The sequence below is a fragment of the Simochromis diagramma genome, unplaced genomic scaffold (genome assembly GCF_900408965.1).
Source record: "Simochromis diagramma unplaced genomic scaffold, fSimDia1.1 OVJJ01000470.1, whole genome shotgun sequence".
In the NCBI taxonomy this organism is placed as follows: domain Eukaryota; kingdom Metazoa; phylum Chordata; class Actinopteri; order Cichliformes; family Cichlidae; genus Simochromis; species Simochromis diagramma.
This window is the reverse complement of record NW_024387295.1, coordinates 1-27,134: the sequence shown is the minus strand read 5'-3', so window position 1 is coordinate 27,134 and position 27,134 is coordinate 1. Positions and strand designations below refer to the sequence as shown.

General features: G+C 39.9%; 1 protein-coding gene and 1 long non-coding RNA gene across 2 annotated transcripts; one reads left to right on the top strand and one right to left on the bottom strand.

The window, feature by feature from the left end:
* Positions 1-1,977: 1,977 nt before the first annotated feature.
* On the bottom strand, positions 1,978-18,492 carry LOC120716464 (protein asteroid homolog 1-like). The gene is made up of 5 exons (XM_040004000.1): positions 18,381-18,492; positions 4,136-5,540; positions 3,825-4,029; positions 3,361-3,523; positions 1,978-3,280 (listed from the first exon to the last, which is right to left on the bottom strand). The coding sequence occupies exons 2-5, from the start codon at positions 5,345-5,347 to the stop codon at positions 3,028-3,030; spliced, it is 1,833 nt and encodes a 610-aa protein (XP_039859934.1). The 5' UTR covers positions 5,348-5,540; positions 18,381-18,492; the 3' UTR covers positions 1,978-3,027.
* Positions 18,493-22,739: 4,247 nt separating this feature from the next.
* Positions 22,740-23,756, top strand: LOC120716462. The gene is made up of 3 exons (XR_005691914.1): positions 22,740-22,804; positions 22,910-23,005; positions 23,148-23,756. It is a non-coding gene; the product is annotated as an uncharacterized LOC120716462 (long non-coding RNA).
* Positions 23,757-27,134: the final 3,378 nt, after the last annotated feature.

The following is a 27,134-nucleotide window of genomic DNA, read 5'->3' as shown; positions in this document are numbered from 1 at the left end:
GGGCTTCTGTTTTGTGTTTTCTTTGTCTCCAGTTCTTCTCGGTTTGTGATTTTCTAGTTCTTAGGTTTTAGTTTCTGTACTCTCTCTGTTCTCACAAATTATTTGTGCCACTCCAAAAAATAATTTCTGTCCACTATGAGATAAAGGAGAACAACAGCCTGATACCTGCAGGCCTGACAACAGGAGATGTATCACTCCTGTAACACCTGTAACATTCAGCAGTCGCCTCATTGTTCTGACACACACAACAAAACTATTGACTACACGACACACTAACTACACAAGATTTGCGCTAAACGTCACAAATCTCTCACATCTCAAAACACCGGCATCACTCCTAAAACTTCCCCCCGTTTCTTAACTGAATGCCATGTTGCCATATCATTTTTTGATTGGTCGACATGGTACATTTTTCCACCAATAGGAAAGGGTGGGGTTTTTTGGTTTTGTCTTTGCTCACAGGTGGAGAGTGCTTTCGTTTTTCTTATAAAGTGCCATTTTTACCATTTCTTCCTGCAGTAAATATAAACAACGATAGTATTCAGGAAGAAAACCAAACATTGCATATATTTTTATCATAACTCTGGTTTTACGTGGCCTATCAACACAATTTAAAAACTGGTATAAAGTCCACACCTTTTCCGTCAATTGTTCCGTCTGTCCTGCTCACATCTCCAATGGTTGTACACGTTGTCATTAACGTGGCTTCACTCCACATCAGCCGGTTTGCTAGCTAAAACACCGGTGTCGGCACATAAGGACGCTGTCATAGCCTGTCAGCGTTGATTAGCTGCGTATATACGAATGTGAATCGCGTGATTGGCTGGACTATGGGATAAGGTGGCATCGTTCTAATCCCATACGGGAGCAGCCAGTCACTTACTGACTAACACTGCAAAACAGAATTGTTAAAGTTTTAATTTTAATTTTAATTCAGGTTAGATTTTGTTTTTGTGCGCAACACAGATTTTCTGTGCGCAGAGACCGTGCCAGCAGTGCGCAATTGCGCACCTGCGCAGCTTAGGGGGAACATTGGTTATAAGTGTACTGGTTACAAAGGTTCATTGTACCACTGTTTGTGGGAGTGTGAAAAGATTCAAAAGTTTTGGTGCTCAGTGTTAAAATATATTTCTCAGATCACATCTTCCCTGTCCCATTAAGTCCTAAGGTCTGTATTTTAGGCATTTATTCAGATGACTGTATTTCAACTCAGACAGAGAGAAAGATGGTTGACCTTTGCTTACTCCAGGCCAAACGTTGTATTGCTATATGCTAAAAGAATGTTGGTGGCCCCTCTTTTGACCAATGTTAAACAATGTAAATTTAGTTCTTGAGAAACTGACCTATGTGGTTAGGAAAAGATCATCAGAATTTTTTGATATTTGGAAGATGTTTCTGGAGCTTTTAAAGACTGGGGACGTTGAGGAACTGGAGAGAGAGTAATGTAATGAAAATATGCAACTAAGTTTGGGAATGTATACAGTACAGACTATCCTATACTTTTTTTTTATTTTATATTTTTTAAATTTCCTTTAGTATTATTAACATTTTTTTTTTACATTTTTTTATTTGTTTTTTGAATGTCTTGTGTTCTTAGTACTTTCTTACTGCCATATGTTCAAGTTGTTTAAAGTGTTGGATGTTTCTGAATACAAAATTCAATAAATATATGTTTAAAAAAAAACAAAGAGGCAGATTTTCTCCATGTTTCAAACACTGAAACACATTTATGAAGCTCCAGAATCTGTTCAGCTAAAGTCAGAGAAGTAACATTGTAACACAAAGGATACTACAGCGGAATCATATTTAGGAAAATTTAAACCTGAATGTAAATTTAAGATATTTTAGTCTGAAAGACGTTATGGGGATGTTATTGTAAAATAGCTGCACACTGACACACTTCTCTAAAAAGGTTGTTATAAATATGGCTAATTCAACATGGCTGACCCCTCATTAAAAAGCCAAAAACAAAACCACTGTATTTTTAATATTTATTTCTTTATGCAGACAAGTCTTATCTGTAGTTGTAATACAAATAGATTAATTCCACCAGGACCAATTCATTTAAGCACACTTGATATGTTAGGGTACATAATCCCATGTTCAAGAAAATTGCAAACACTGGTTCTTAATATATCTTAATATCTAAAATAATGATAGACAATATTGGAAAAAACACATCTGCGTCTATACGTCACAAAAAGCTGCTTCCCCTTGGCAATTCTTCCTTTTCTCAATGATTAAGTTAAAAATGAGGATGATAAAAAAAATCAACTTCTACATTAAATTTATCTTGATTTCCTGATCCCAACATTTGCAGTGATCTTACCTGTGTTATTTCAGGATGGTCAGTGATGCTGAGGATGCAGAAAGGGGGGTGAGGGGGAGAAACAGCTTTATACCCAAGAGACAATTCAAAACCAAACAGGATAAAAGAAGGTTAAGACAGAAGAGAACATCTCACAGTAACACAAATTGTCACCATAACTTGTTTTAACAACATAAAGCTGTTACAACAGAATAAGTAAAATGATGATCAATGTTCAGTCTAAATCTCACTGGAGTTTAACCTGCTGTTGTACATCATGATACTTCCTGTGGATACTGTGTGACATAAAACCGCCACGAACTGTCATTCGTCATGTAAAAGGTAAATGGACTGATTGTTATATTTCTACTCTCCCAGAGCACTCAAAGTGCTTTGTACAACATGTGGCACATTAATCAGATTATTTCTGTGTATTTCTGGACTCTAGCTTTTGTTTCCTTTTGTCTTTTGGTTTGCATGTTTTTCTTTGGCCAAATAAAAATTTCTCTTTTACTTTAAATCGGCAGCCTTGTTGTCCCAAATTTCAATTCCCTTCACACTCCTTTCCATGCTTCTGCAATTTACATTCAGTATAGACAATGCAGAGCATACAAAAGACAGAGTACAGTTAAAGTGAGAGCAGAAAAGGTACAAAGTTTCTGAGAATAACAAAGAAGTGTAACAAAACAGAACTTCAGGAGCAGCAGCATCACTTGGTCTCAATAATCTGTTTTCTTCTGCTTTGAGTCTCTCTGCTCTTCTTCCCTCTTGCGTTTCTGGACTTGCTGTGATCCCTTCTCATTAGAGGGAGCTGCACTCATCAAGGACTGAGAGGATCCCTCTCCAGAAGATGGATTACAAGCAGTCTTTAGGTTCTCATATAATTCCTTCTTTTCTCCTCTCAGTGTTTTCTGTACTTCTTCAATCGTGTCTTCATCTGCCAGCCGATGAAGAAGAGGTCCACAGTAAAGCCTGACAAAGCAGAAAATCTCAGTTAAAGTTGATGAAGTGTGTTACACATCTGTGGAGCGCATCATTGGTCTGGTGTTTACCGGGAACACTGAGGTTCTGGTAGAGGGGAACACAGCAGCTGGTTCAGGTGGAGGCTCTGCCTCATGCAGCACAGCCATTGGCTAAAAGCATGAGCCACACGGGGCTGCCAGTTACTCACACTTTCATCCTTTAAAGCTTTCCTCTTCCTCTCAAACTCGTCCTCTACAGACAACATAAGACAAAGTTTCAGTGACACAGAACCAGAGACCAGCAGCAGTTTGTCTTCTTGTTCAGGCTGATGTGGAAGCATCAGTGCTGCTGCTGTCACACAAACTCTGACTACAGTCCATCTGCTGACTGCTTTCAGAGAGACTAACCTGCTGACAGCTGACTGTGAATAATAAACAGAATAATCAGATTTATGGAGCTGAAACTGTAGAGCTGTCACAAGTGTTCCTAATTAAGTGACATGTAACTATGCATTTCGTTGTAAATATCCATCATGTTACCCAGTGAGACTCACCTGGACCATGTTGGTCAAACACAAACCCCAGCAGGAGGGCGTGGAGGCAGTGGACAGTTTCAGGTTTTGGGTGGTGTTGTAGCCTCTTGAACCAGAAAACAGTCACACAGACTGGCAGCTTCAGCTGGTCGGGGATGTTTTCTAAGGCTGAAGTCTGAACCTGCAGAGCTTCTTCAAACACCCTGCGACGCAAATCCTCAGGAGCCTGCACAGAGAGGTACCACACAGACAAGATGCTCACATGTACCACAGAAACACATCTATGACCTGTCAGAGTAATTAAACACATATTTCATGATTAACCTCAGTACCTTATGCAGATGCTCTAGTTGCAGTTGTTTCTGTTCATCACTGCTGAGGAGTATTGATGGGACACGTTTGTCTTTGATCTCTTCTCTATCCCTGTCATATTCAGTGCACATCTTATCTCCAATTAACAGTCCATAGAAGTACTGTCTGATACGGTAAGCAGCTGTGTAACTGCTGTGCTGTGAAAAGTCCTCCACAACTGGAGTCAGCATCATTGTCTTCTGATCCACAACACTTGTGACGAAAGTAGTGAGTTCTCCAGACATCATATTTTCATGCATCCACGAAGGCAGATTAGAACTTGTTTCTTCTGGTTCAACATATTTTTGAATGGCAAGTTTGAATGTTTTGTTCTCTTTTTCACCAACATGATTTAAAGCTTCACTCAGAGCACGTTCTCTCTTCTGTGAGTCGTTCAAACGGTCCAGATTATACAGATTCACTTTACTTAAAAACCTGAGTATACCATCCAGTCTTTTAATGCTGTACTCACAAGATGAAGATGATTGTCTTGCAAACCTACCTCTATCTTCTAATCTTGAATAATCATTTCCTGCTATTGAAGCAAAGACTGGCATGAGAGCAGGGTCCAATTTAAAATGCTCACAAAACTTTGAACGTGTGTAGAGCTTAGCAGGAATTTTGCCATCCTCTTTGCTTTTCCACTCAAAGTTGTCGAGATGAAGGAAACCTTTGTTCACATCATAGATAAGGAAATCTGTGTCAGTGGCCAGCACAGCACATTGTTTCTGATTTGCAGCAGAAAAAACCTCAGGGTCTGCCTCTCCTAAACACTGTTTAAACTCTATGTGTTTCTCCTTCAAGATTTCTATGAAGACATCTTTGACCAGAGGTGGTAAGACATTACATCCTTTTGGCACAGCGTCAGGCTCACTCTCTGCTACTTTCTTTGCTTTTTCAAGTCTATTTCCAAGGCGAGACACAACTGTTTTGTGCTTCTCAGGCCCTGAGCCTCCATCCAAGATGACGTACGGAGTAACTTCACAGTCGTGCAGAGTCTTAAAAAAGTTACAGACCTCATCTTTGAATCCAGGATAATCTCCTCCACAGCGCTGGTCCAGCTTTGGATCAGAGTTATAATACAAACAATAGTATAGAGCTGCACCATCAATGATGAGACCTGTTTTTTCTACTTTAACCTCTTCACAGAGACACAAATCATCTAGCATTTTCTTTAACTTTGAAACCCCCATGATTCCTTACGGTGTGGTGAAGGCGAGCGGTGGTTATTGTGCTAATGCCTTTGTGCCTGGTGATTAGTCGATGCTAGCAGTGATGTCAGCAGAGGGTGAGGGTGCACCACCAGATGTTCTAATACTATTCAAAGCAGTGGAAAAATGTTGAATCGACCTCCTGACTGATCAACTGGAAACTTTGCAGGAATTTCTACAAAAAAAAAAAAAAGATTACTGCCGTTTACAATAGTTCAGTCTGACTAACAAGAAAATGTAACAAAGCATTCAGAGGACAAAGCAAAAATAATTATTAACAGGTGATATACATGATCTAACGAAAAGTACCAACAGATGCCATGAAAAACAAAGTAAGTCTGAAATCATGTTGATTTTTTAGTTTCCATATAAGATGGGAAATGGAGATGAGCGGGTTATGATGACGTGAGGGGACGATGGAGGTGAAACAACATTTGTGTGCTCCGACAATATCTTTATTTCTTTGTTTGGTTCAGTTTGCACTTTATTAAGACCTGTTATCTGAAAAATTTTCTGCAGGAATTTCTTCATCCTCTTATTGTCTTCACCATCATCACTTCTAACAGAATTGCAACCAAGGAACTTGGCTATGCTTGTTATGCTTCACAGGATCTGAACTTTCAGGGAAATTCTTAGAAAAAAAAATCAGTTTTCAGGGCAGCAAAAATTATTACAGCAAAGATCTGTGAATACAGAGCCTGAACATGTTTCTCTTTGTGTACCAGCTCTGAGGTTTCTAACTCTCCTCAGGGCTCGCAAAATTTCAAAATCCCTGGTAGCCCTTCGGGCATGGACTCTTCAGTTTTTTGTAGCCCAAAATAAATTTAAGTAGCCCAAATAAAAAAGAGAGCAATTTTTTGATTGATGTTTTGTTTCCTGTTTTGTTTCCTTTACAATATTATACTTTAATGTATAATATTGTAAAGGAAACAAAACATTAATCAAAAAATTGTTGAAAAACAAATTACAACATTGTATAAAAATTACAATCATCAACTCAAATACTTGGTTCTAACTGAACAGAAATTTCTATGAACTTGTAAGAACTGTGTAGGACATGAATCAGTCTGTGTCAGATCCTGAGTTTGAAATTTCCACTGAAGTCACGGGTAACAGGCAAGTGGAACCAAGATCGAGGCCATTTGCTTTTTGAAGTTTGCAAAGACTGCTAAATTGTGCCAGTGGTAGTTCACTCTTTGCAACATAGTACGCCGTTTTAAACTGATTTTCAGGTTTATTTTTAGTATGTTATTTGCAATTGGTGTTTGTTCTGGGAAAGATATTGCAGACTGAGCAATAATGCATTTCTTGCATTTCTCATGGGTTCCAATGGGGGCCTTTCTTAAAATGACTGGTCCCAGTAACAAAGGCGCTTGTCGACTCAGAAATCGAGAGAAAACCAACAACACACCCGGCAGAACATTATGTTATTTACACGGGTGCACATAAGTGGTCCGCATGTGCGCATTCGCTGTCAAAATAAAAGACGCGCACCAGATAAGAAGTTGCAACGCGCGTTTGCGTCCATATAAAAAGCACTGTTTTTGTCCGCTAGAGTGGGATTTTCACGGCACATTCCGCACCACGTCTCTGTGCGTTCATCATTTGTTTGAAGCCAGCTCACCTGCTGCAACCACTTTTTCGAGAATACGTGCTTCTTTTGTGGTTCGGACTCCTTCTGACATTTCTTTGGAGGTAGAGGAACACCAAAGTAATTGTTTAAAGGAGCTTCTTCGACATCTTTAAGAGTTCTAAACAAATGTCTGTCCTCCTCCAGAAAATCTTATGTACGCAAACGCGCATTCGCTATTTTGACAGCGAATGCGCACCTGCGGACCACTTATGTGCAGCCCTGGTTATTTAGCTCGTCATATTGCAGCCACAGAAATTATTTCGTCCATGAAACCATAAAGCTGCACTTTCTTTTTGCCTTATAGTCTGATTTGTCATAACTTCTCCGTTTTGTGGTAAGCTTTTCTTTGGCTGTCACTTCTTCACCCTGACCTGTCTTATTTGGCTCAGCAGAACTAAAATATATATCCTGCTGCTTTTACACACACACACACATAACGGTCAGCGATTCTCTGCGCGATCAACCTCTCACATGTTTAAGCTTGCTGCGGGAGATTTCACTTGTCATGTTTGCATAGTAAGCTAACGATTAATAAGACGATGTCAGAGGAATTGGTGCACAAATTATCATCACTCACAGATCAGTGCTGTCGCTCTCTATACACAGTTTGCGCGATTGCAAAGTGAAAGTAAAAAAACAAGCGCAAATTCAAACACGATTTCAATATGTCACATACCGACAGTGGCTCATCGATGCCAATGACATAATTACCCAGCTACATTTCCAAAAGAATGCAAAAGCATTGACATAGATTTTTCCTTCCTACAATAGCCCGACGGGCAGGGCAGAGATAGATTTTGGTAGCCCGACTGGAAAAATCGCTAGCCCCGGGACGTCGGGCTAGCGATTTTGCGAGCCCTGCTCCTGCTGTGATGACGCAGATCAAACTCAGATCCCGTACAGATGAATACATCTGTTATGAAACTATTTTCAGTCTCTGAAAACTCTTCAGGAAAAGCATTTTCAACCCTCTGGGGTCCAGAGTATAATTGGCTGTTTTTGACTACTTTTGATTTTTCCTCTATATTTCACCTTTAAAAACTTTTATCTTGCCTTGTTTGGTATCGTTATTTTCAGCTCAACCTCAAATATCTGTAATTTGAGTTATTTTTTCATTTTGGCATACTGTATTACACAATTGATCTAAATTCAGACCAAAAATTCTTTACTTTTTTACTATTTTTTACTGTAAAACCCACAAACAGGTTTAACGAATCATTTTCATAACTTGAAATGCAAATAGAAATTGTACATTTCTAAAAACAATTATGCACAAGTTTTGCAAACAACAAAGTTATATGGTACTATTTACCTACAAATTCAGCCAAGGCCTCAGGCGTTTTTTATATAACCATTTAAATCTATTTACAGAACAATCAGGTGTTCTGCATCAAATAAGAAGGCACACAAATTATTTGTGGCAGTCCAAAAAAAATAATTTCTGTCCACTATAAAGGAGAACATCACAGCCTGATACCTGCAGGTCTGACAGCAGCAGGTGTATCACTCCTGTTCTCTACCTGGAGACAGCAGTCGCCTCATTGTTCTGACACACAACACAAAACTATCCACAACACTACACACCAACTACACAAGACAACACATTAACTACACACTCCAAACACGCTAAACGTCACAAATCTCTCACATCTCAAAACTCGCTCTCTCTCTCTTTTTCTGCTCTCTCTCTCTCTCTCTCTCTCTCTCTCTCTCTCCATCACTCCTAAAACTTCTCCTGTTTTGTTTTGTTGTTTTTTTGCTCATAAGCAGAGAGTGCTTGCTAGCGCTGTCCTCAGACAGTAAACGTGACGAAACTATTGAGGAAAAAACACGCATATATATTGTTTATCATGACTCTGGTTTTACGGCCTATCAACACAATTTAAAAACTATATCACCTTGTTGCTTTGTCTTTAAGTGGTCATGTGATTGGCTTACCACGACTACTTTATTCTTCCTCAGTCAAACAGCAGCACTCATGCGATTGTTTTGCCCCCTTAGCTCCAGGTGTTGTGCTAGACAGTGATCGTGATTGCCGTCCGCGGGAGCGCACAGCTGCTTAAAGCTGTAGCAGCCAGATTACTTACAGCTACTTCCGTCCAACTGATATAAGATGCAGTAAACTGAACACAGCTTCAACCGTCTGTTTGCTGAAAAATAGTAACGGACCGCATTTTCTTGTTAGTAGCTGTAACGGCGTTGTAACGATATGAATAGTAATTAGTTAGATTACTCGTTACTGAAAAAAGTAACGCCGTTACTTGTAACGCCGTTATTCCCATCACTGGTTATCTGCATTTTTATCAGCATAAGACACTCAGCAGCAGATTAGAAAAACATTTATACATTTAATAAATCACCAAATTAATAAACGCAAGAAACGATCAAACCTGTTCCCACAATTTGAGTTTGTATTCCCTCAGCTGTAGACTCGCTGCTGTTTAAATGTTTGAGAGCGAAGATTAGATTTAAAACAGACGTCAAATATAGACTCAGTCTGCGTAGACATTTGATATGAGGCCAGGACGTATAGTGGCTGTGTCCTGTTTTAAGATCATATATGTAAAATTGTTGACAGAACATCTCCAACATTTTGGTGCACACACAAGCTTCCTTACAAACTTCTCTCTGATAACTGTAGATACATATCGGCTGCAGTGTGCATTATCTTGACAAAAGTATAACACACTGAACCTGCTGATGTCATGTGGTGGAGGAGTACAAATACCTGGATACCCATATATACCACGGACTAAATTGGAAGATCAAAACAGAGGCTGTATACATGAAGCGGATGGGCAGGCTGTTCTTTGCAAGGAAGCTTTTGTGTGCACCAAAATGTTGGAGATGTTGTCAGTTGGGGTGAGTGTAGTCCACTTTGTTTTGGTCTTTTTGGATCAGGAGAGTTAGTTCTGTGATTGGCTGCACTTCTGAAGCTGTGGTGGAGAGGAAGTGACAGAACAAACTGCCATCCATCATGGATATTCCTGTCAACCCACTGCACCACGTACTTCTCTAAAAGAGCGAGGTCTGTTGCCCCAAAAGATACAGGAAATACACTGATTTCCACAACAGAATCATGTCTGTTTTTAATGCAGTTTCCACTGAACGCTTGAAGATCACTGACATCATGACATTTAGCCTAATTGTTTCTCCATAGTCACTGAATCTTTTGATATAATACATTTTGATGCCTCTAGACGATGCAATATTTCAAGTCTTCACAACTTAACCCTGAGGAACATTATTCTGAAATTTTGGCACAATTTGTTAATGGAGTTTTTTTGCAGATTGACCAACCTCTGCCCACATTTCTTTCAGATCATCTCTGCTTCTCTAAAATGTTCATTTAATATCGAATCATGTTACTGACCTGTTGCCAAGTAACCTAATTATTTTTAAAATGACCCTCCAGCTGTTTCGTTTTAGAACCACTTATGTTTCCAGCCTTTTCTCGCCCCATACCAACTGTTTTGAAACATATTACTGCCATCAAATTCAAAAGGAGTTATTTTTAACGACATAGTCTAGGTTTAAACATATGACATATTTTCTTTGTTACACTGTGAATAAATAATGGCTTTGAAATTTGCAAATCACTGCTTTCTTCTCGCTCTCTCTTTTTTTTTTTTTTTTTTTTTACATTTTACACAGGAGACCAGTATTTTCAGAACTGGGTTTGTACAAAGTCTGTCTGGAGAAAAGTGATCTGCTGTCTAGCGTTAACACTTTTTTTCAGCTGTGCACTGTCACAACACCAAACACACACTAAATCACTTTATGTCCACTGCACTGTACTGTGCCACTTCAAGACCTACTATACTGTTTTTTCTTCATTTAATTATTTACTGTAAATGTTTTATAGTTGTTTATCAATATCAACTGCTGTACCTTTTACATAAGTTTAGTTTATGACAGATTATATATATATATATATATATATATATATATATCCATATACATACACATCTATCTATCTATCTATCTATCTATCACATCCTCCATTTAAGTACACAATATTTTAAATTAAGTATCAGCTCATTCACCTACATTACTCATAAACCGCAGCGCTAATAGCTGATCCCTCATGTGGTATCGCAAGAAATTAGTTGGTTATATAAATATATGAGTATGCATAATAGTTATTATTCATAGATACCTACATCCTAAGTTCCTGTTATTCATCTGAAAGAAACAGAATGAGTGTGTTGTTACAATGGTAATGCCAGGAGAGGCAGTATTGGTTCTGTGTTACATTAATGTTGTAAGGAAGTGGAAGAAGAGTGTGTCCTGTAGGACAGCGGTCCCCAACCCCCGGGCCCCGGACCGGTACCGGGCCGTGAGTCGTTTGGTACCGGGCCGCAAGAGTTGAGGCTCGTACCGCACAGAAAAAATAAATAACTTACATTAATTTCATTTTATTTATTATCTGACTCTGAACAGTGTTTTATTTTGAAAAAGACTGAATTCTCTCATTTACTTCCGTCTATGACTGACTCTTGACGCATGTCAAGATACATTAGTAGCTAATATTAAACCTACAAGCCAGCAAAATGAGTAAAAAACAGATGTCTTTGGAGGGTTTCTTTGCAAAGGGAAAAAGGCCCAGTGAGGAGACAGAAGAAGAGTGTATGACAACCACTAAGAAAAAGAAAGCTGCATTTAACAGACAATACCAAAATACCTACTTGAAATATGGATTTATTGCGACAGGCGATTCCCACGCACCAAGCCCGCTCTGCATAATATGCGGCGACCGGCTCTTCAATGAGCCAATGAAGCCTTCAAAACTGCTTCGTCACTTGGAGACCAAGCACCCAACATTAAAAAACAAGCCTTTGGAGTATTTTGAAAGAAAAAAGCGGGAACAACAGGGACAGAAGCAATTACTGAGGGCCTCCACAACAACAAATACAGGTGCACTGAGAGCATCATACTTGGTGGCTAACCGTATTGCTAAGGCTAAAAAGTCATTCACTATTGGTGAAGAATTGATCCTTCCTGCCACTAAAGACATTTGCTGTGAACTTTTTGGGGAGGTGGCGGCTGAAAAGATAGCACAGGTGCCTCTGTCGGCTAGCACCGTTACCCGTCGCATTGATGAAATAGCAGAGGACATTGAGACACAGTTGTTGGAGAGAATTAATTCATCACCATGGTACGCTTTGCAGGTTGATGGGTCTACAGATGTGGACAATAAGGCAATACTACTTGTTTATGTGTGATACCTTTATCAGGAGGATGTGCATGAGGATATGTTGTGTGCACTATCGTTGACAACCAAAACCACAGCTGCAGAACTATTCAGGTCACTGGATGATTATGTATCAGGAAAACTTAAATGGTCTTTTTGTGTCTTCATATGCACAGACGGAGCTGCTGCCATGACCGGACGGCTGTCTGGTTTGACTACTCGGATTAAGGAGGTTGCACCTGAATGTGAATCTACACATTGTGTCATTCACAGAGAAATGCTGGCAAGCCGAAAAATGCCACCAGAACTTAACAGCGTATTGAATGATGTTGTTGGAGTTATTAACCACATCAAAGCACACGCCCTCAAATCACGCCTGTTCGAGCAACTTTGTGAGGAGATGAACGCGGAGCATAGGCGCCTTCTCTTGCACACAGAAATAAGGTGGTTGTCCCAAGGGAGATCACTCGCCAGAGTTTTTGAATTACGAGAGCCGCTGCAGAGATTTTTCTCAGAAAAGAAGTCACCGCTGGCAGCACATTTCAGTGACAAGGAGTGGGTCGCAAAACTCGTTTACATATGCGACGTATTCGGCCTACTAAATGAACTCAATCTGTCCCTTCAGGGGAAAATGACAACTGTCTTCAAGTTGGCAGATAAGGTAGCTGCATTTAAAGCCAAACTGGACTTGTGGAGACGACGCGTAAACAGAGGCATATTTGACATGTTTCAAACATTGGCTGGATTTTTGGAAGAGACTCTGCCTGAGCAATCATTCTCCCAGCTAGTGCATGATCACATGTCTTTGCTTTTAAAAGAGTTCGAGCGCTACTTCCCAATCACAAAAGACCCACGAACCGACAAGGAATGGATCCGCGACCCATTTGTCAATAAACCGGGTGAATCCAGGGGTCCGTTCTTCGTACCTCGCTAAGTAAGTTAGCTGGATTTGATTGTTGACGATTTCGCGCGATCTTGGATCGTTCGGTTCTCCGAAGCTCATCCAGGACTTGCTGTCATAGCAACGGATCCGTAAGTGTAAACCTGCTCGGGAGCAGGTTTACTTTATGTAAACAGGATTAGATCGCGGCCACTCAGGTATGTCCGCTTCATTTATACGAAAGCAACAGCGATATTTTACCACTGTTTTACCATAAAGAAATATTATCAATGTAACTAAAGATAATGCAGTACTTGATCCTTTTATTGATGTCATACAGATACATACAGGTCACTTCCTTAAAAAAGGGAAATGTACTATTAATCATTCTATTTCATGTATTTGATTATTTCAGATGTAATTCATATTTCAGAGTAGTAATTGTAAATCACTTCGTGTAATCAAGATGAGAGACCACGGCTATAAAAGCGAAGGTGGATTTGGGAAGCCTGTCGCAGCCATGTCCTGTCCATATACGCGAGCCACCCATTGCGGAAGGTGCAAGATTGATAAGGAGAGTTTTCAGAATTCAGCGTATATTGCGGGATAGACAGGATCCTTTAGCTCAGCGCGACAGTGTGCTCATAGAGAGATATCGATTTTCCCGTGAGGGTATTATTTACTTAACCAACTTGTTGACGAGGGGGTGCAGGACCACCACCTGTCTTTTTTTGCTCTGCCCTTTTCTTGGTTGCTGTTATAAACAAACAGATTATTTCAGGGTCTCTTTCCAAGAGACGAAAAGCAATATAAGTGATAAATATTACCATTCAGTAGAATATTCTTACATTTCACTTTTACTTGTTCCCATGTTCTAGTGGGTCCTGTCGTGGCTCTAATGTGAAAGAGGATATAATATAATATAATATAATATAATATAATATAATATAATATAATATAATATAATAAATTTACCCTACTGCCTACTGGTGTTGGCCAGAGGGGCCGATGGCGCGATATGGCAGCCTGGCTTCTGCCAGTCTGCCCCAGGGCAGCTGTGGCTACAACCGTAGCTGCCTCCATCAGTGTGTGAATGTGAGAGTGACTGAATAGTGGCATTGTCATGCGCTTTGGGTGCCTTGAAAAGCGCTATATCAATCCACTCCATTATTATTGTTATTATTAAATTACTTACGAGTTTAATTTGTCAGCAACTTTCTGCCAGCCCTCTCTCCTTGCTTTTGCAGCCTTTGCAGTGTTCCCTTGCGTTTTAATTAAACTCTGAAACTCCTGAAATCCCTCAATCAAGAGTTCTTGCTCTGCTGCCGAAAAATACCGAGCGCGCTCCTTCGACATTTTCGCCGACCAATCAAAGGGTTGCCGATCAATGTTTCTACTATCGATGCGTAGCCCCTTTTACGACACCCAGTGATCTCACATTACTTCATCCAGCTGTACTGATCGTCAACAACAGGTGTGTTCGAAGAACCGGGTCCTATTTCAGGAAGCCGGTTCAGAAAACTCAGAGTGAAAAATGATACTCAGGGTTGAGTATCCCCGAACTGTCCAACTCGGAATATTCGGTTTCAGAAAGGCTGATAACAAGTAGTTCAATCAACGCGGAGTTGCTTTAACCCCAAGTTAAGCGCGCGCACGAGGATACATAAAGCCCTGATTAGTGGAGCACAAATTAAGCGAGTCACCATGGAGACGGAGGGAAAGAAGGCGCGGTCAATGTATTTTACAGCGCTTGAGGCCGAAAGTCTGATGGCAGCATATGCCGATAACATGCAAATTTTGCGGAAAAAAAGTAACACAGCCTCAGCTGCAAAAGAAAGGGAGCATGCATGGCAAAACATAGCCGACAGAGTCAATGCGTGAGTGTTAATTTAAACATTGATCTAGGGATTTCCACCCATTTAACACGTTATTTTATTATATTTCATTTTATTTTTTATTTCATTTTATTTTGTGATGTGATGTGAGTGCAGGTGCAACCCAACAGGCCCCAAACGTTTCTGGCAGCAAGTAAAAATGAAATATAAAAATATAGTCCAAACAGGTAAGGTGTAATTGTATTATGAGCCATAGTGCTTGGTCTGTTTGTCCGATGTAAATCAATTGCAGTTAGAGGCTACATTAATTTTCTTTCTGTAAGCACTCATTGAAATTATCTGAGCACATTACAAGTACATATTTGCTTACTCTGTATGCTCAAATGTGACCCGTTATAGCCAACAGAAAAAAAAGCGGAGGCCCGAAAAACAGGTGGGGGTCCTCCACCACCACCACTCACAGAGGCTGAGCAGTTGGCTTCCACATTTGTGATAATGTTGGCAGCATCACATATGATCTTCACAGTGCAGAGAACACAAATTAGCATCCATTACTATAATGAAATAATTTGTTAGTTTGAAATGCTACAGGGAGCTATGTACCTGTACATTAATGCTGTGGAAAGACTTCCTGTTCACATAGTCTCCTTCATTTACTGAAGGAGCAATGATTGGAATGTGAGTGCCATCTATACAGCCAATCACGCCTGGGAACCGTGAGAATAAATGTAAAATTTAAGTAGTACTTCAAGTATCACCACATCATGAATTAAGTTTTGTTCATCCTGATACCTGCAATTTTGTGGAATCCCTCTTTGATAAATCTTGTGGGTCTGTGACCGGGGAACACCACAAACGAGTACAGGAGACGTTTCAGTGCAACTGTAACATTCCTGACTGCCCGACAGACGGTAGCCTTGGAAACGTGCTCAGCGTCACCAATATTATACAGAAAGCTCCCGTTTGCAAAAAACCGAAGTGCAATACAAATAATATGTAATGAACTGAGAGAATGTCCGCGATGTGTCACATGAGCAATATTAGGCCTGAGGATGTTATTCAAATAAATTATAGATTGTGCTGAAAAACGGTAACGTTCACACAGGAAATCATCAGGAAATGATAAAATGTCCGAACGCGCTCTGATCACTCTCTCCCGGCGGAGAGCTCTGCGGAGAATTTGGGCTTCAACATCTACTGGCTCTTCAAGGAAGGAGCACGCCATGTCTGACACTTCCTACAGTCAGGTTTCTGACAAAGAGGCGGAGAAAGTCAGGGTTAGTTGAAGTAAACCTGCTAGGGGGCAGGTTAGCGTCACGGAGTGTGTCGTCATAGTAACTGACTCAGAATTAATCTAAACTCGCTTTGTGAAACCGAAAACCCAGAGTTTTCGTTAACTCAGGGTATACTTACTCAGAGTTTGCACTAAACCGGCTTTCTGAAACAGGGCCCCGGAATAGCGAGCTCAAAGTTAGCGCGATGATTTGATCTTGGATGTAGTAAGCGAGGTACGAAGAACGGACCCCAGCTTGTCTTTGCAAGAAGAAGATCAACTGTTGGAAATCACAAATGACGGCGGCCTTAAAAGTATGTTTGAGACATCAGCTTTGTCGGTATTCTGGATAAAAGTCATGGTAGAATGCCCGGAGATTGCCACAAAAGCACTAAAAACCCTGTTGCCGTTTCCAACATCATATCTGTGTGAAGCGGGGGTTTTCTGCAGTAACAGCGACGAAAACAAAATTGAGGAGCAGACTGAACATAAGCAACACACTTCGGGTGTCATTGTCCCCCATTACGCCCAGGTGGGACCGTCTCGTTGCAGAGAAACAAGCACAGGGCTCTCACTGATTGAGCGTTATGGTGAGTTATATATTTTCTTGTACTTTTATATTTGTTTTGTAGTTGTGTGTCCTATTTTGAAAGAAATGTTTACACGTTACCATAGCAACCAGAGTATTAAGGGGGAGAGAGGAGGATGTTATTCTCAATGTTGTTGGTGCATTTCAGGAGAATGCTGCTAATAAAGTTACACAATTACACAGTGAATTCGCATGTAATATTATATTTACAAAATACCACAGTTTTTGTCTTGGTCGTATCATTTTATTTTGTTGTATTTATCCGTGACACCTGCCGGTCCGTGAAAATATTGTCTGATGTTAAACCAGTCTGTGGCGCAAAAAAGGTTGGGGACCGCTGCTGTAGGAGGCAGTAGAAAAGGGATACTGATGTTCTGTACATGCACTGAAAAAGAAGGTTCAGTAAACCAGTTGCAACGATACTCCATTGTAAGTCTCAGTTATTTTATTTTTATTTTTTTGAAGATGCAACACCTCAAGTAAACAAGGGAGCCATGCGCCACACAGTTAAGGTCTCCACTTGTTTCAGAAAAAGCATTCCGTCGTTTGCTTATTTGATCATGCTTTAAACATATCAAAATGCATAGTGGGGGTTACAAGCACTGGTACTGAATAGGCAATCACTTAGCAGCAAGGTGAATCTGTGATGAATTAGCGTGGTCCGCACTTCTTCTTCTTTGATTGGGTGAAATGAGTTGAAAGTAACTGGATGAGGGAACCATGGGGAGTGCCCTGCATAATTTCAAGAAAACTGCGTTTTAAACGCCGTCACAGCTGACACAGAACGCCGTAAAAAAAAAAAAAAGCCGTCTTTATCCTTTTTTTTTTTTAAATTTAGACAATTGAACAACAAACACACATGGTAATGTAGACTATAGAAAGGGTATGAAAAATTCCACAGCTTGCAGTATCTTGAACAAGTTATGTATACAAATAGAAGTATGTAAACAAAAACGTCTTTATCCATCTTCGAAGGGCGTATTCTGCCGAGTGACGTACAAAGCGGCGTTCAAAGACAGATAAAAACAGCGTTTTCCGCTACTCAGATGGGGCGTTCAAGGCTCTAGTCTGTGGCGTAAAAAAACGGCGTTCTGTCGGGACAAACGCCGTTTTTTTACGGCGTTTTGAATTAAACGGCGTTCTTTACGCAATTTCTTAAAAGTGTCGATTTTGGGCCCTAATGGCTTGTCACACTTCCCGCTGTAAACACCACTGTTTTGTTCAGAAAGAAACATCGCATGTATTTTTTATCATAACTCTGGTTTTATGTGGCCCATCAACGCAATTTAAAAAACTGGTATATAGTTTGAAGTCCGCACTCCCGACTCAAGTTGAAATGGAGATTCTGAGTCGCTGCATCTTTTAGCTGTGTCGTCTTAAACTGGTCATGTGATTTTGATGCGCCGGGGCGTCCGTCGACCCCAGGGTTAAAAACTAATAACTTAAAAAAATATAACATTGCTAATGCTTAGTTTCACTTTCACTTCGCCACGAACTCCAAACAGAGTTTATCTGAACATCAGAATCCTCCTTTCTCCTTTAGCTCTCTGTCTCTCCAGCCTCTCTCTCCTACCTGCTACAATCACTATGACATCACGCGCGGATTCTCACCTTTTTGGTCTGCAGAAGCTGAGAGTGTGAGCAGCTCCGACGAGTCACTCTTCAAAATGCTGTTGCATTTACTCACTAAGTCCCACCACGAATTTTATGTCGGAAATCACGTGGTCTCCAGTTATCGCTTTTTTTTGTTTCTTTGTTTTAATGTGGACCAATCAGAGTCACAAACATAAACGCACGCACTCCTGAAGAAGAAACATGATAGGTTAGTTCATCTGCTCGCAAACAGCATGGACTCTGACATCAGAGCATCGCCTTAATTTGATGTTAAGTTTGATTTCAGTGAAAGTGTCAGGGTAAAGAAGTGAACCTGAACATTAAATGCCTCAGATATCTTAATAGAAGAAAAAGAAGGTGCAACCTCAACAGTCAAAGGAGCTTGCAAAGAAAAGCGTCTGGACTTCTTTAAGTTGCTTGAAGACGTTTCACCTCTCATCCGAGAAGCTTCTTCAGTTCTAAGGTCAAATGGTGGAGAGTCCCAGATATAAACCTAGTGGGAGTTTCCCCCCACAGAGGGACAAGAGGACCCCCTGATGATCCTCTAATCGCCTGAGCCAAGGTGTGAAACTGGGTGTGGGTCCCAATCAGCCAGGGTTTCGGGTGAGCTCATTGTGAAACCTGGCCCCACCTTATCATGCGAATTCCTGAGATCAGATGGCCCAGGATGTGAGTGGGCGTTAAGTTGTCTGGGAAGGGAACTCAAAACTGGATTATAGATGGCAGAGAGTTGGTGTCGTAAACCACCGCCTCTGTTCAAAGATGGTCGCTCACAGTGGACATAGATGGCTTCTTTCACTCCTCTTTCAAACCATCTGTCCTCTCTGTCCAAAATGTGAACATTGGCATCCTCGAAAGAGTGACCTTTATCCTTTAGATGCAGATGGACTGCTGAGTCTTGTCCTGTGGAGGTGGCACAGAAGAGCCACCTCACAGACCTTCACAGACATATTGCAACTTCAACAGTTTACCTAAATTTCTCTACATGATAAAAGGAAAAGAAATGTTGAAATGTATTTTAAGTGTTCTGGGCAACAAGTACTTTTGGAGTACTTTAAAGTAAATACAAACAACACTTCTCTTTGTTATATTATAATTCAACACATTCTCACTCCCAACTCGTCAAATGTGTGACGCATGGTCAGGCTCCCTCTGCTTCACTTATCGATGCGCTGTGTACCCCCCTCGCGTCGAGAATTGATGTGCAGGGTCCTCTTATTGAATACTATAGAGCTCCCTAAACGTTGTTTATTGACGACAAGAGATTGCGGCGGAAGAGCCTGTTGTCCGTATATTTATATATTTCCGAAATCACATCATAGTGACATATATAGAACACAATGAATTATATAATGTAAACAACTACCTGAGAAACAGCAGATAAATTAATTATAGGCCATTACTTTTGTATCGTTTATTGCATTTATGGAGGGAGTGATGTATGCTGGGTAATGGCACAGCTAGCGACTGGGTGACTTTATTCACCGGCTTCAGATGTTATCAGGCATTATTAGCAGGAATCAGTCCCATAGATATGGGCCATCTCCACCTGCTAGATTGTTCAGAAGGTTGTTATCATCCATCCAGATGGAGGATCACTAACAGGAGCGTGGAAGACTCCAGAATCCACTCTGGCTGGAATCCGGTGGATCCAGCAGTGTTTACAGGTAAGACCGTTTAAACAGACAGCATTTATAGAATGACTATTAAAAGTCAGCGAGTGTCAGTAATGTTAATGTGGTTATGTCAGTAATACACCGAGTGCTAATATAACAGCTTTAAGATGCATTTGTAGATGTTATTACGTGTTTTACCGTCTTTATGGTGCTAGCTTAAAGTTACGGTGTAAACCATAGGTGTCAAACTCTGGCCCGCGGGCCAAATTTGGCCCGCAGCCTAATTACATTTGGCCCGCGAAGCCATACCAAATTACTATTAGAGCTGGCCTACTGGTATTATACAGCTAATATATATATTGTTTAGTATTAAGCTTTGCTTGTTCCATATTCAGTTTTTCAGCAAAACTTGTTTGAGTCCATAAGAAGAGATTCATTCTTGAATCTGGAGGAAGATTTTTTTTTTTTCAATAAATATTAATGTTAGCCCGCGACCTTGTTCCAGTTTTGAATTTTGGCCCACTGTGTATTTGAGTTTGACACCCCTGGTGTAAACGTTAGCTTATATTGTAGTAACGCTGTTACTGGTTAAACGATGTTAGCACAGAAATATTAGCTTCTGTCATGACTGATGAAGTTACTAGTTAATAAAGTTTCCAGTAAAGTGATTAATTGCAGCCACAGATTGACAGCAAATATCTCGATTAGCTTCAGTGCATCTGTAATAAATATGTGCAAGTTTCAGTGCTTCTTTTAAACTGTATGATACTTATACTGACCCAGGGTCAGTGTAAAATACAACCCTACAAAACTCAGGATGCAGGTTATTATTACTCTTTCCTGCTGGAACACCTGTCTCACACCTGAGAGTCAGCTAGAAACTTACAGTGACGTGGAAAATCATGCAAAGACTGCCAGACTCTGTAATACTGCAAATGATCAGTGACTCAGGTTAACACTAAACTTTAAACGGTACCTCTCTGTGTGCTGAACATCTAGAATCAGATTGAGTCAGGCTGCATCAGCTAAAGCTGTTATTTGTAAATATCAGTACTTTTTATTCAGGTGTGGGGAAAATACCTAAGACTGCTGTGATACCTGGCCAAAGGTATCGTACTTAAATCAGACTACTGATCCAGCCACATCAGCTTTTTGTGAGGTCTGTTTAAAGTAGACTAAAAATGAACTGCAGGTTCCTGAGAGGTGGACTGTGAGCACAGAAACACATGTTCAGCAAACTTACATTAATTTTAAATAGATTTGTTACTCTGATGTCTGTCTCTGTGTTAGTCCTCTGACAGACTGGTGACCTGTCCAGGTGTGCTCTACCTATGACTACAGGGACAGGCTCTAGCTCCTGTAATAGAAAATTTATATTATTCTCATTTAAAGTATTTAAGTGCTTATGCATATGCTTAGTTGTGACACTGTTATAGACTGTTCAGTGAAAGTTTCTAAAACTAGATGAACTTACTTCAGCGTCAGCAGTTTGAGAAAACAACTCCCTTTACAGGTGCTGATAAGGCCAAGGGCACAAAACAGCTTAACCATTGATCCGTTAGGTTTCATAGCGAGACACATGAAGTGTGGTGTGATCAGTTTGTAACTTCCTCCCTCTTCCTTGGAATGCATAAAGGAGTGGGAGCACCACTTCTGTGGCAGAGCTGACTGTGAACTGTGATGTTTGATGTGTGTTGGCTCTCCTGCGCGCAGTAATAAATAGCTTGATCACAGCACTTTCTGTGTTGCAGACTTTATTTAAAAAATTCCACGACACTCCCCCCACCCTCCCACTGTGAACATGAATTGAATATTCAGAAGAAAATGAATGGATAGACTGACATTTGTTTAAATAGTTCTACAAATCTGAGCTGTTGGTGTGTCCTTGGATTGTGTGGTAATAATATTAGAGCCTGCAATCTTTCTTACTGAATCTCTACTATGAGTCATGTTACCTGAGATTAATTCTATGTTTACCTGACAGCCTGGACAAATGTGCTGTGTGAAAGATGTAAATCTTATATTTATATATATATATATATATATATATATATATATATATATATATATATATATATATATATATATATATATATACATATATATATATATATATATATATACACATATATATATATATAACTTTTAATACATTAATTTGGAACCTGTATTGAAAATACCATATTGTATTCATACAGAATCAGTTTGGTATCATTGTTTGTCTGCTCACTGATTGCTGAAACTAAGAGCTGCTTTGATCTGTTTAGATCTAAAGTATCCAAAGTTGAGCTCTAATGTTTCTTCACCCTTGTGTGTGTGATATGTGATTCCTACATGCGGGCAGAGCAGCAGTTTGTGCTCACAGATGGTGACGGTGTGGAGAGACGGTGGTGTTTCCTCAGAAGAACTAGCAGAGTCACAAAGGACACCAGTCCATCTCACCACCTTGACTTGCTGACTGATGCTCGTCTGCACTGCACAGAGGAAATCAGCTGACCGAGGTTTGTCCAGTGACGTGTTATGAAATGTATATTTGTTTTATGCTTACAGTTATGTTTTTCTTGACAGATTCTCTGCAGAGGTTAGACAAAGCAGAGAAAATATGTGCTTTACATTTTACTGTGATTTACTGGGATATTCGTTGCCTGATGTTTAGCAGGAATGGAGGAATGGAATCAAAGGGAGATGTTTTTGCTGTCTTTGTAATAATGTAAGTTGGTTATATTAGGAGTGTTTCTGAGTGATAGAGAGGGGAGTCATCATCAATCTCCCCTTTAAAGGAGACGATCCAAGTCATCCTTAAATGTTAGTGCTTTCAAATACACAAACATTTTTAAAGGACAAAAACGAACATCCAACTTTGACTGTAATACAAAATAAATCTTTGCATGTGTGTTTTCAAACTCTCAGATGGGCAGCATATCAGTCTTGGACTGTCTAACCTGCAGCACTGAATGATCACCACACATGAGCATGTTCCTGCAACATTCAGCAGCTTTGCTTTTGGTAAGTAGAGTTACCCAACTCCAGTAACTCTAAACACATGCCATCCATTTCTAACGGCCTGGTTACTTCCTGTCAGTTATTTTAGAAACCATGTGGTCACCTGACCTAACACTGTTTCTTCTTCTTCCCCTTAATTTTGAAGTGTCAAATTTCAAATAGCTGGAGAGGAAATTACACCAGTGTACTGGGATGTTTCACCAACACGTGCCAGATGCTGTTCCTTCATGGTGACATCACCAGAGACAGCCCCGCCCACCTCAGGACCTCGCCATTAATCATGATGATTATAATGATGACAGCGAGCGGAACTAAGACTGTAAAAGTCCACGACCAGAATGTTTAGAATGTCTTTCTAATTATTAATGAATACTGAGAGCCTCTTTCTGTTTTGTCTGGTTTTTTTTGTTTTTTTTACCTCATTTGTTACTAACAAAGTTCACCAAACTCACACAGTTTACATTCTGTATGTTTTCATCTTTATCAGCCACTCTAAGTGCATTTAAGAAAATAATTCTTAGAAATCATCGTTTTTCTCTTTTGTAATTGATGATAATTCAGTGAATATACTGCGCTGCTTCCTTTTATTGCGTCACACATTGCTTTATGTTTTTCAGTGTCCAGTTATTTTTTTTACTGCTGTTTGAATTTTCTGAATGTTTGACCCTGTAGACTGTTTGATGGACTGCTTGTCTTCCTGTTTGTTACCGCCGCCTGTTTTTTAATAAAGATTTGGATTTCTGACTTCAACACAGCCTCTGCATGTCCTCCCTTTGTGTCCTCTTCCTCTGTGAATGTGTTGCATGTGTCACAGATTCATTTTATTAACAGCTTTCCCACAGTGAGTTGCATCAGCATTCATTCACAGCACATTTCAGAAGGATTCAGATTAATACAGTGATCTTACAGTCAGAATGATCCTGACAGAGTGCCACTGTAAATGATCTTTCATCAGGTAAATTTTAAAGTTCAGTATTTCAAAGCAGGAGTTATGAAGAATCATACTGGCATTAGGACTAATAATATGTACTTACAAAGTCAAAGTTTTCTAATTATGTTAGAATATTGAAAGATAATCAGCTTTTAGTGTTTTCCGCATATTAATTATTCTGAAATAGAGACGGTGACCCTAACTGTACAGAAGCACTAAACAACTGACAATCTAACAGACATCATTGGCCTGAGCTGATATGCACAGTGAGTCTGATCCTTTGCTGTGAGAGTCTGACAAGCATGTTTCTGGTCAGTTTGGAAGAAATAATATCACAATGTTGATCTTTTTTTCAATATTCCTTCTCTTTTACAACATAAACTGTGATCAAAGCTACTTATGTTCACAGCATGTAATAATACTGACAGACCAGGGCATTGTGGTCTGTTGAGCTAGGGTTAGGGTTAGGGTTAGCAATTCAGACATATGTAATCAATATTACTCTTGCTGGATATAACAAACGCCTAGGAATTTGTATTATAATTCATGAAATATTCATATTCAGTATTGGTCCTTTTATATTATAACCACGTATCCACCCAGGCTCATGGTGGGGCAGGGCTCTGTCCTGGGATGCTTGAGTGAAAGGTGATGTACACCCTGACCAGGTATGCCAGGGGTGTCAAACTCAAATGGGCCAAAATTCAAAACTGGAACAAGGTCGCGGGCTAACATTAATATTTATTGAAAAAAAAAATCTTCCTCCAGATTCAAGAATGAATCTGTTCTTATGGACTCAAACAAGTTTTGCTGAAAAACTGAATATGGAACAAGAAAAGCTTAATACTAAACAATATATATATTAGCTGTATAATACCTGTAGGCCAGCTCTAATAATAATTTGGTATGGCTTCGCGGGCCAAATGTAATTAGGCTGCGGGCCAAATTTGGCCCGCGGGCCAGAGTTTGACACCTATGAGGTATCCAGTCTGTCAGAATTGTTTTCAATATTTGGTTAAAAAATATGAGTGAAAACAAAAATCCAACTAGGATTCTTGCATATGATGAACGAAGTCTGTCTTTGACTGTATTGTCCAGCTGATCCATCAAACCCCCAGCAGGTGAACCTTATTCATGACATAACACGGCAACAATGTAAAAAATTAAACAGCAACAGTCTAAATGTAAAGTGCATTCTAAAGTCCTCTTCAATAAATCATATGGATGTGCAGTGAGTCAATCAGGACTGTAAAACGTGAACTACAGAACCCAGAGTCTTCATCATTAAATCTCTGGTTGCTTCATTTTTCTATCCTATATCAGATACTTTAAAGGTTTTAGTAAAGTTGCATTCTCATGTTGAGGCAAAGTGCTTTGTGTGTGTGTGCGCGCGTGTCATGAACGGCTATAAAATGCCTTTAATTACAGAACAAAGCGGGGTTTGAGTTCGAGTTGCGGCAGACTGTCACTACTTGTAAATGGAACGCAGCCTTCCTACGGCAGACAGCTAATAACAGGAATCGGACACGCGGTCCACCCTAGTCCACAGCAACCACCATAGCAACCGCCTAGCATGACCTTAAAAACATATTCTTTATTCATAACTATCAAAAACATGAAATGATTTGCAAAGCGTGAAAGTGTTACAGCTGCAGAGAGCTATGGCGGTATCTTTGGAAGCTGTTTACCTAGCTAATAATATACGATGTAACCATGGAGACAGTCAGTCACCTGAGCTAGCGGTGCACGTTTACTACAGTGAATGTGATTGTGTGCACAGCGTCCACACGCTGCAGAGGGTAAAGACATTACTTCAATGTTGTTTTATATTGATATATATTCGCCTTCTGTTGACCATCACCTCAGGTTCACCATCACAGTTTCAGGATACAGATGCACACTGTCTAAATATGAACACATTCAAAAAAATCATGTCTCAGAAATGAGCACAGCTGTTCATGTTTGTCATTAGAGTTTTATTTGTAAGAAAATTGTGAACTTCATATTGTGTATCAAATCAAAGAACATTTGACAAATCTGAGTCATTCCTTTGCCCGATGAGAGCTGGAATAAATATATATCCTGACAGTTACAGTTGAGCAAACTTCAGTGAAATGTTGAAACAGTAGAGACAGGTAGAAATGGGATCAGATTAATCTTTGCTTAGTCAGATACCTCCTGTGTTCAGTCCATCGTATTAAAAAACAAACAATAGCACGATCCGTGTGATTTTTCATCCATTTCCAAATTGTAGTCAAGTAGCCCAGTCTCATAAATAGGTAACAGAAATGTCTCTAATGTAGACATGTACAGTGTAGTGTAAGCATTAAAAGATCATAAAGGAAACACTAACATTTATGTGAAACTAATTTTAATAAAAAATGAGCAGGTGCTTTACAGATTTAAAAGAAAGAATCTGAAAACAACACTTTTTTTGGCCTAAGTGGTCAAAGTAGAAAACAGAACTGATGTTCAAAAACAAACCGTAGCTGCACTAATATTACACATCTCGATTGTTGTGGTGAACAGACATGTTGCTTTTAAAACCACATGCAGTGTGTGACCGTGACTGTTCACTGAGACCATGAACGCCACTTTGCTGAAGCCTTCTTCTTCTTCTTCTTGCCATCAAAATGGAAGCAGACAGAGCACGAGCTGCTTTGATCTACTGAAAGGAAAAAGCAGAACATCTGAGCTGAAACCAGTCAGCTGAAATCATTAAGATAGAAACAATCATTCAATGCAGTGTCTCAGGTGGCTTAGCCTGTTACAACTGTTGATACAAGCTAAATATAGTTAACACACAGTGTCAGGGAGCTCCAGTGTGGGAACTAGTGCCTTTACACAACCAGTCATCCACCCATTCACACACACACATTCACACACTGGTGATGGCAAGCTACATTGTAGTTCTTTTGGGTTGCAGTTGTTGTGGAAGTTTTCCATTTAAATAAAGCCTGCAGACGAGCGGTAGCTAACATTCTTTAATCAAAACACAAAGAACAGACAACCAAGTTGGTGGAGAGCCTGCATGACCGCGGGGCAGACGGTCAGCAGAGTCTCACCTGAGTCTAACATGGCTCTCAGTTAAATACCTTCGATAAACAGTCGAACAATTTACAGTCCTCTAAACACGGTAAATCTGATCAACACCATGTAAAGCTTCTCGATATCAGGCCTAAGTGTATACACACGGCGGAA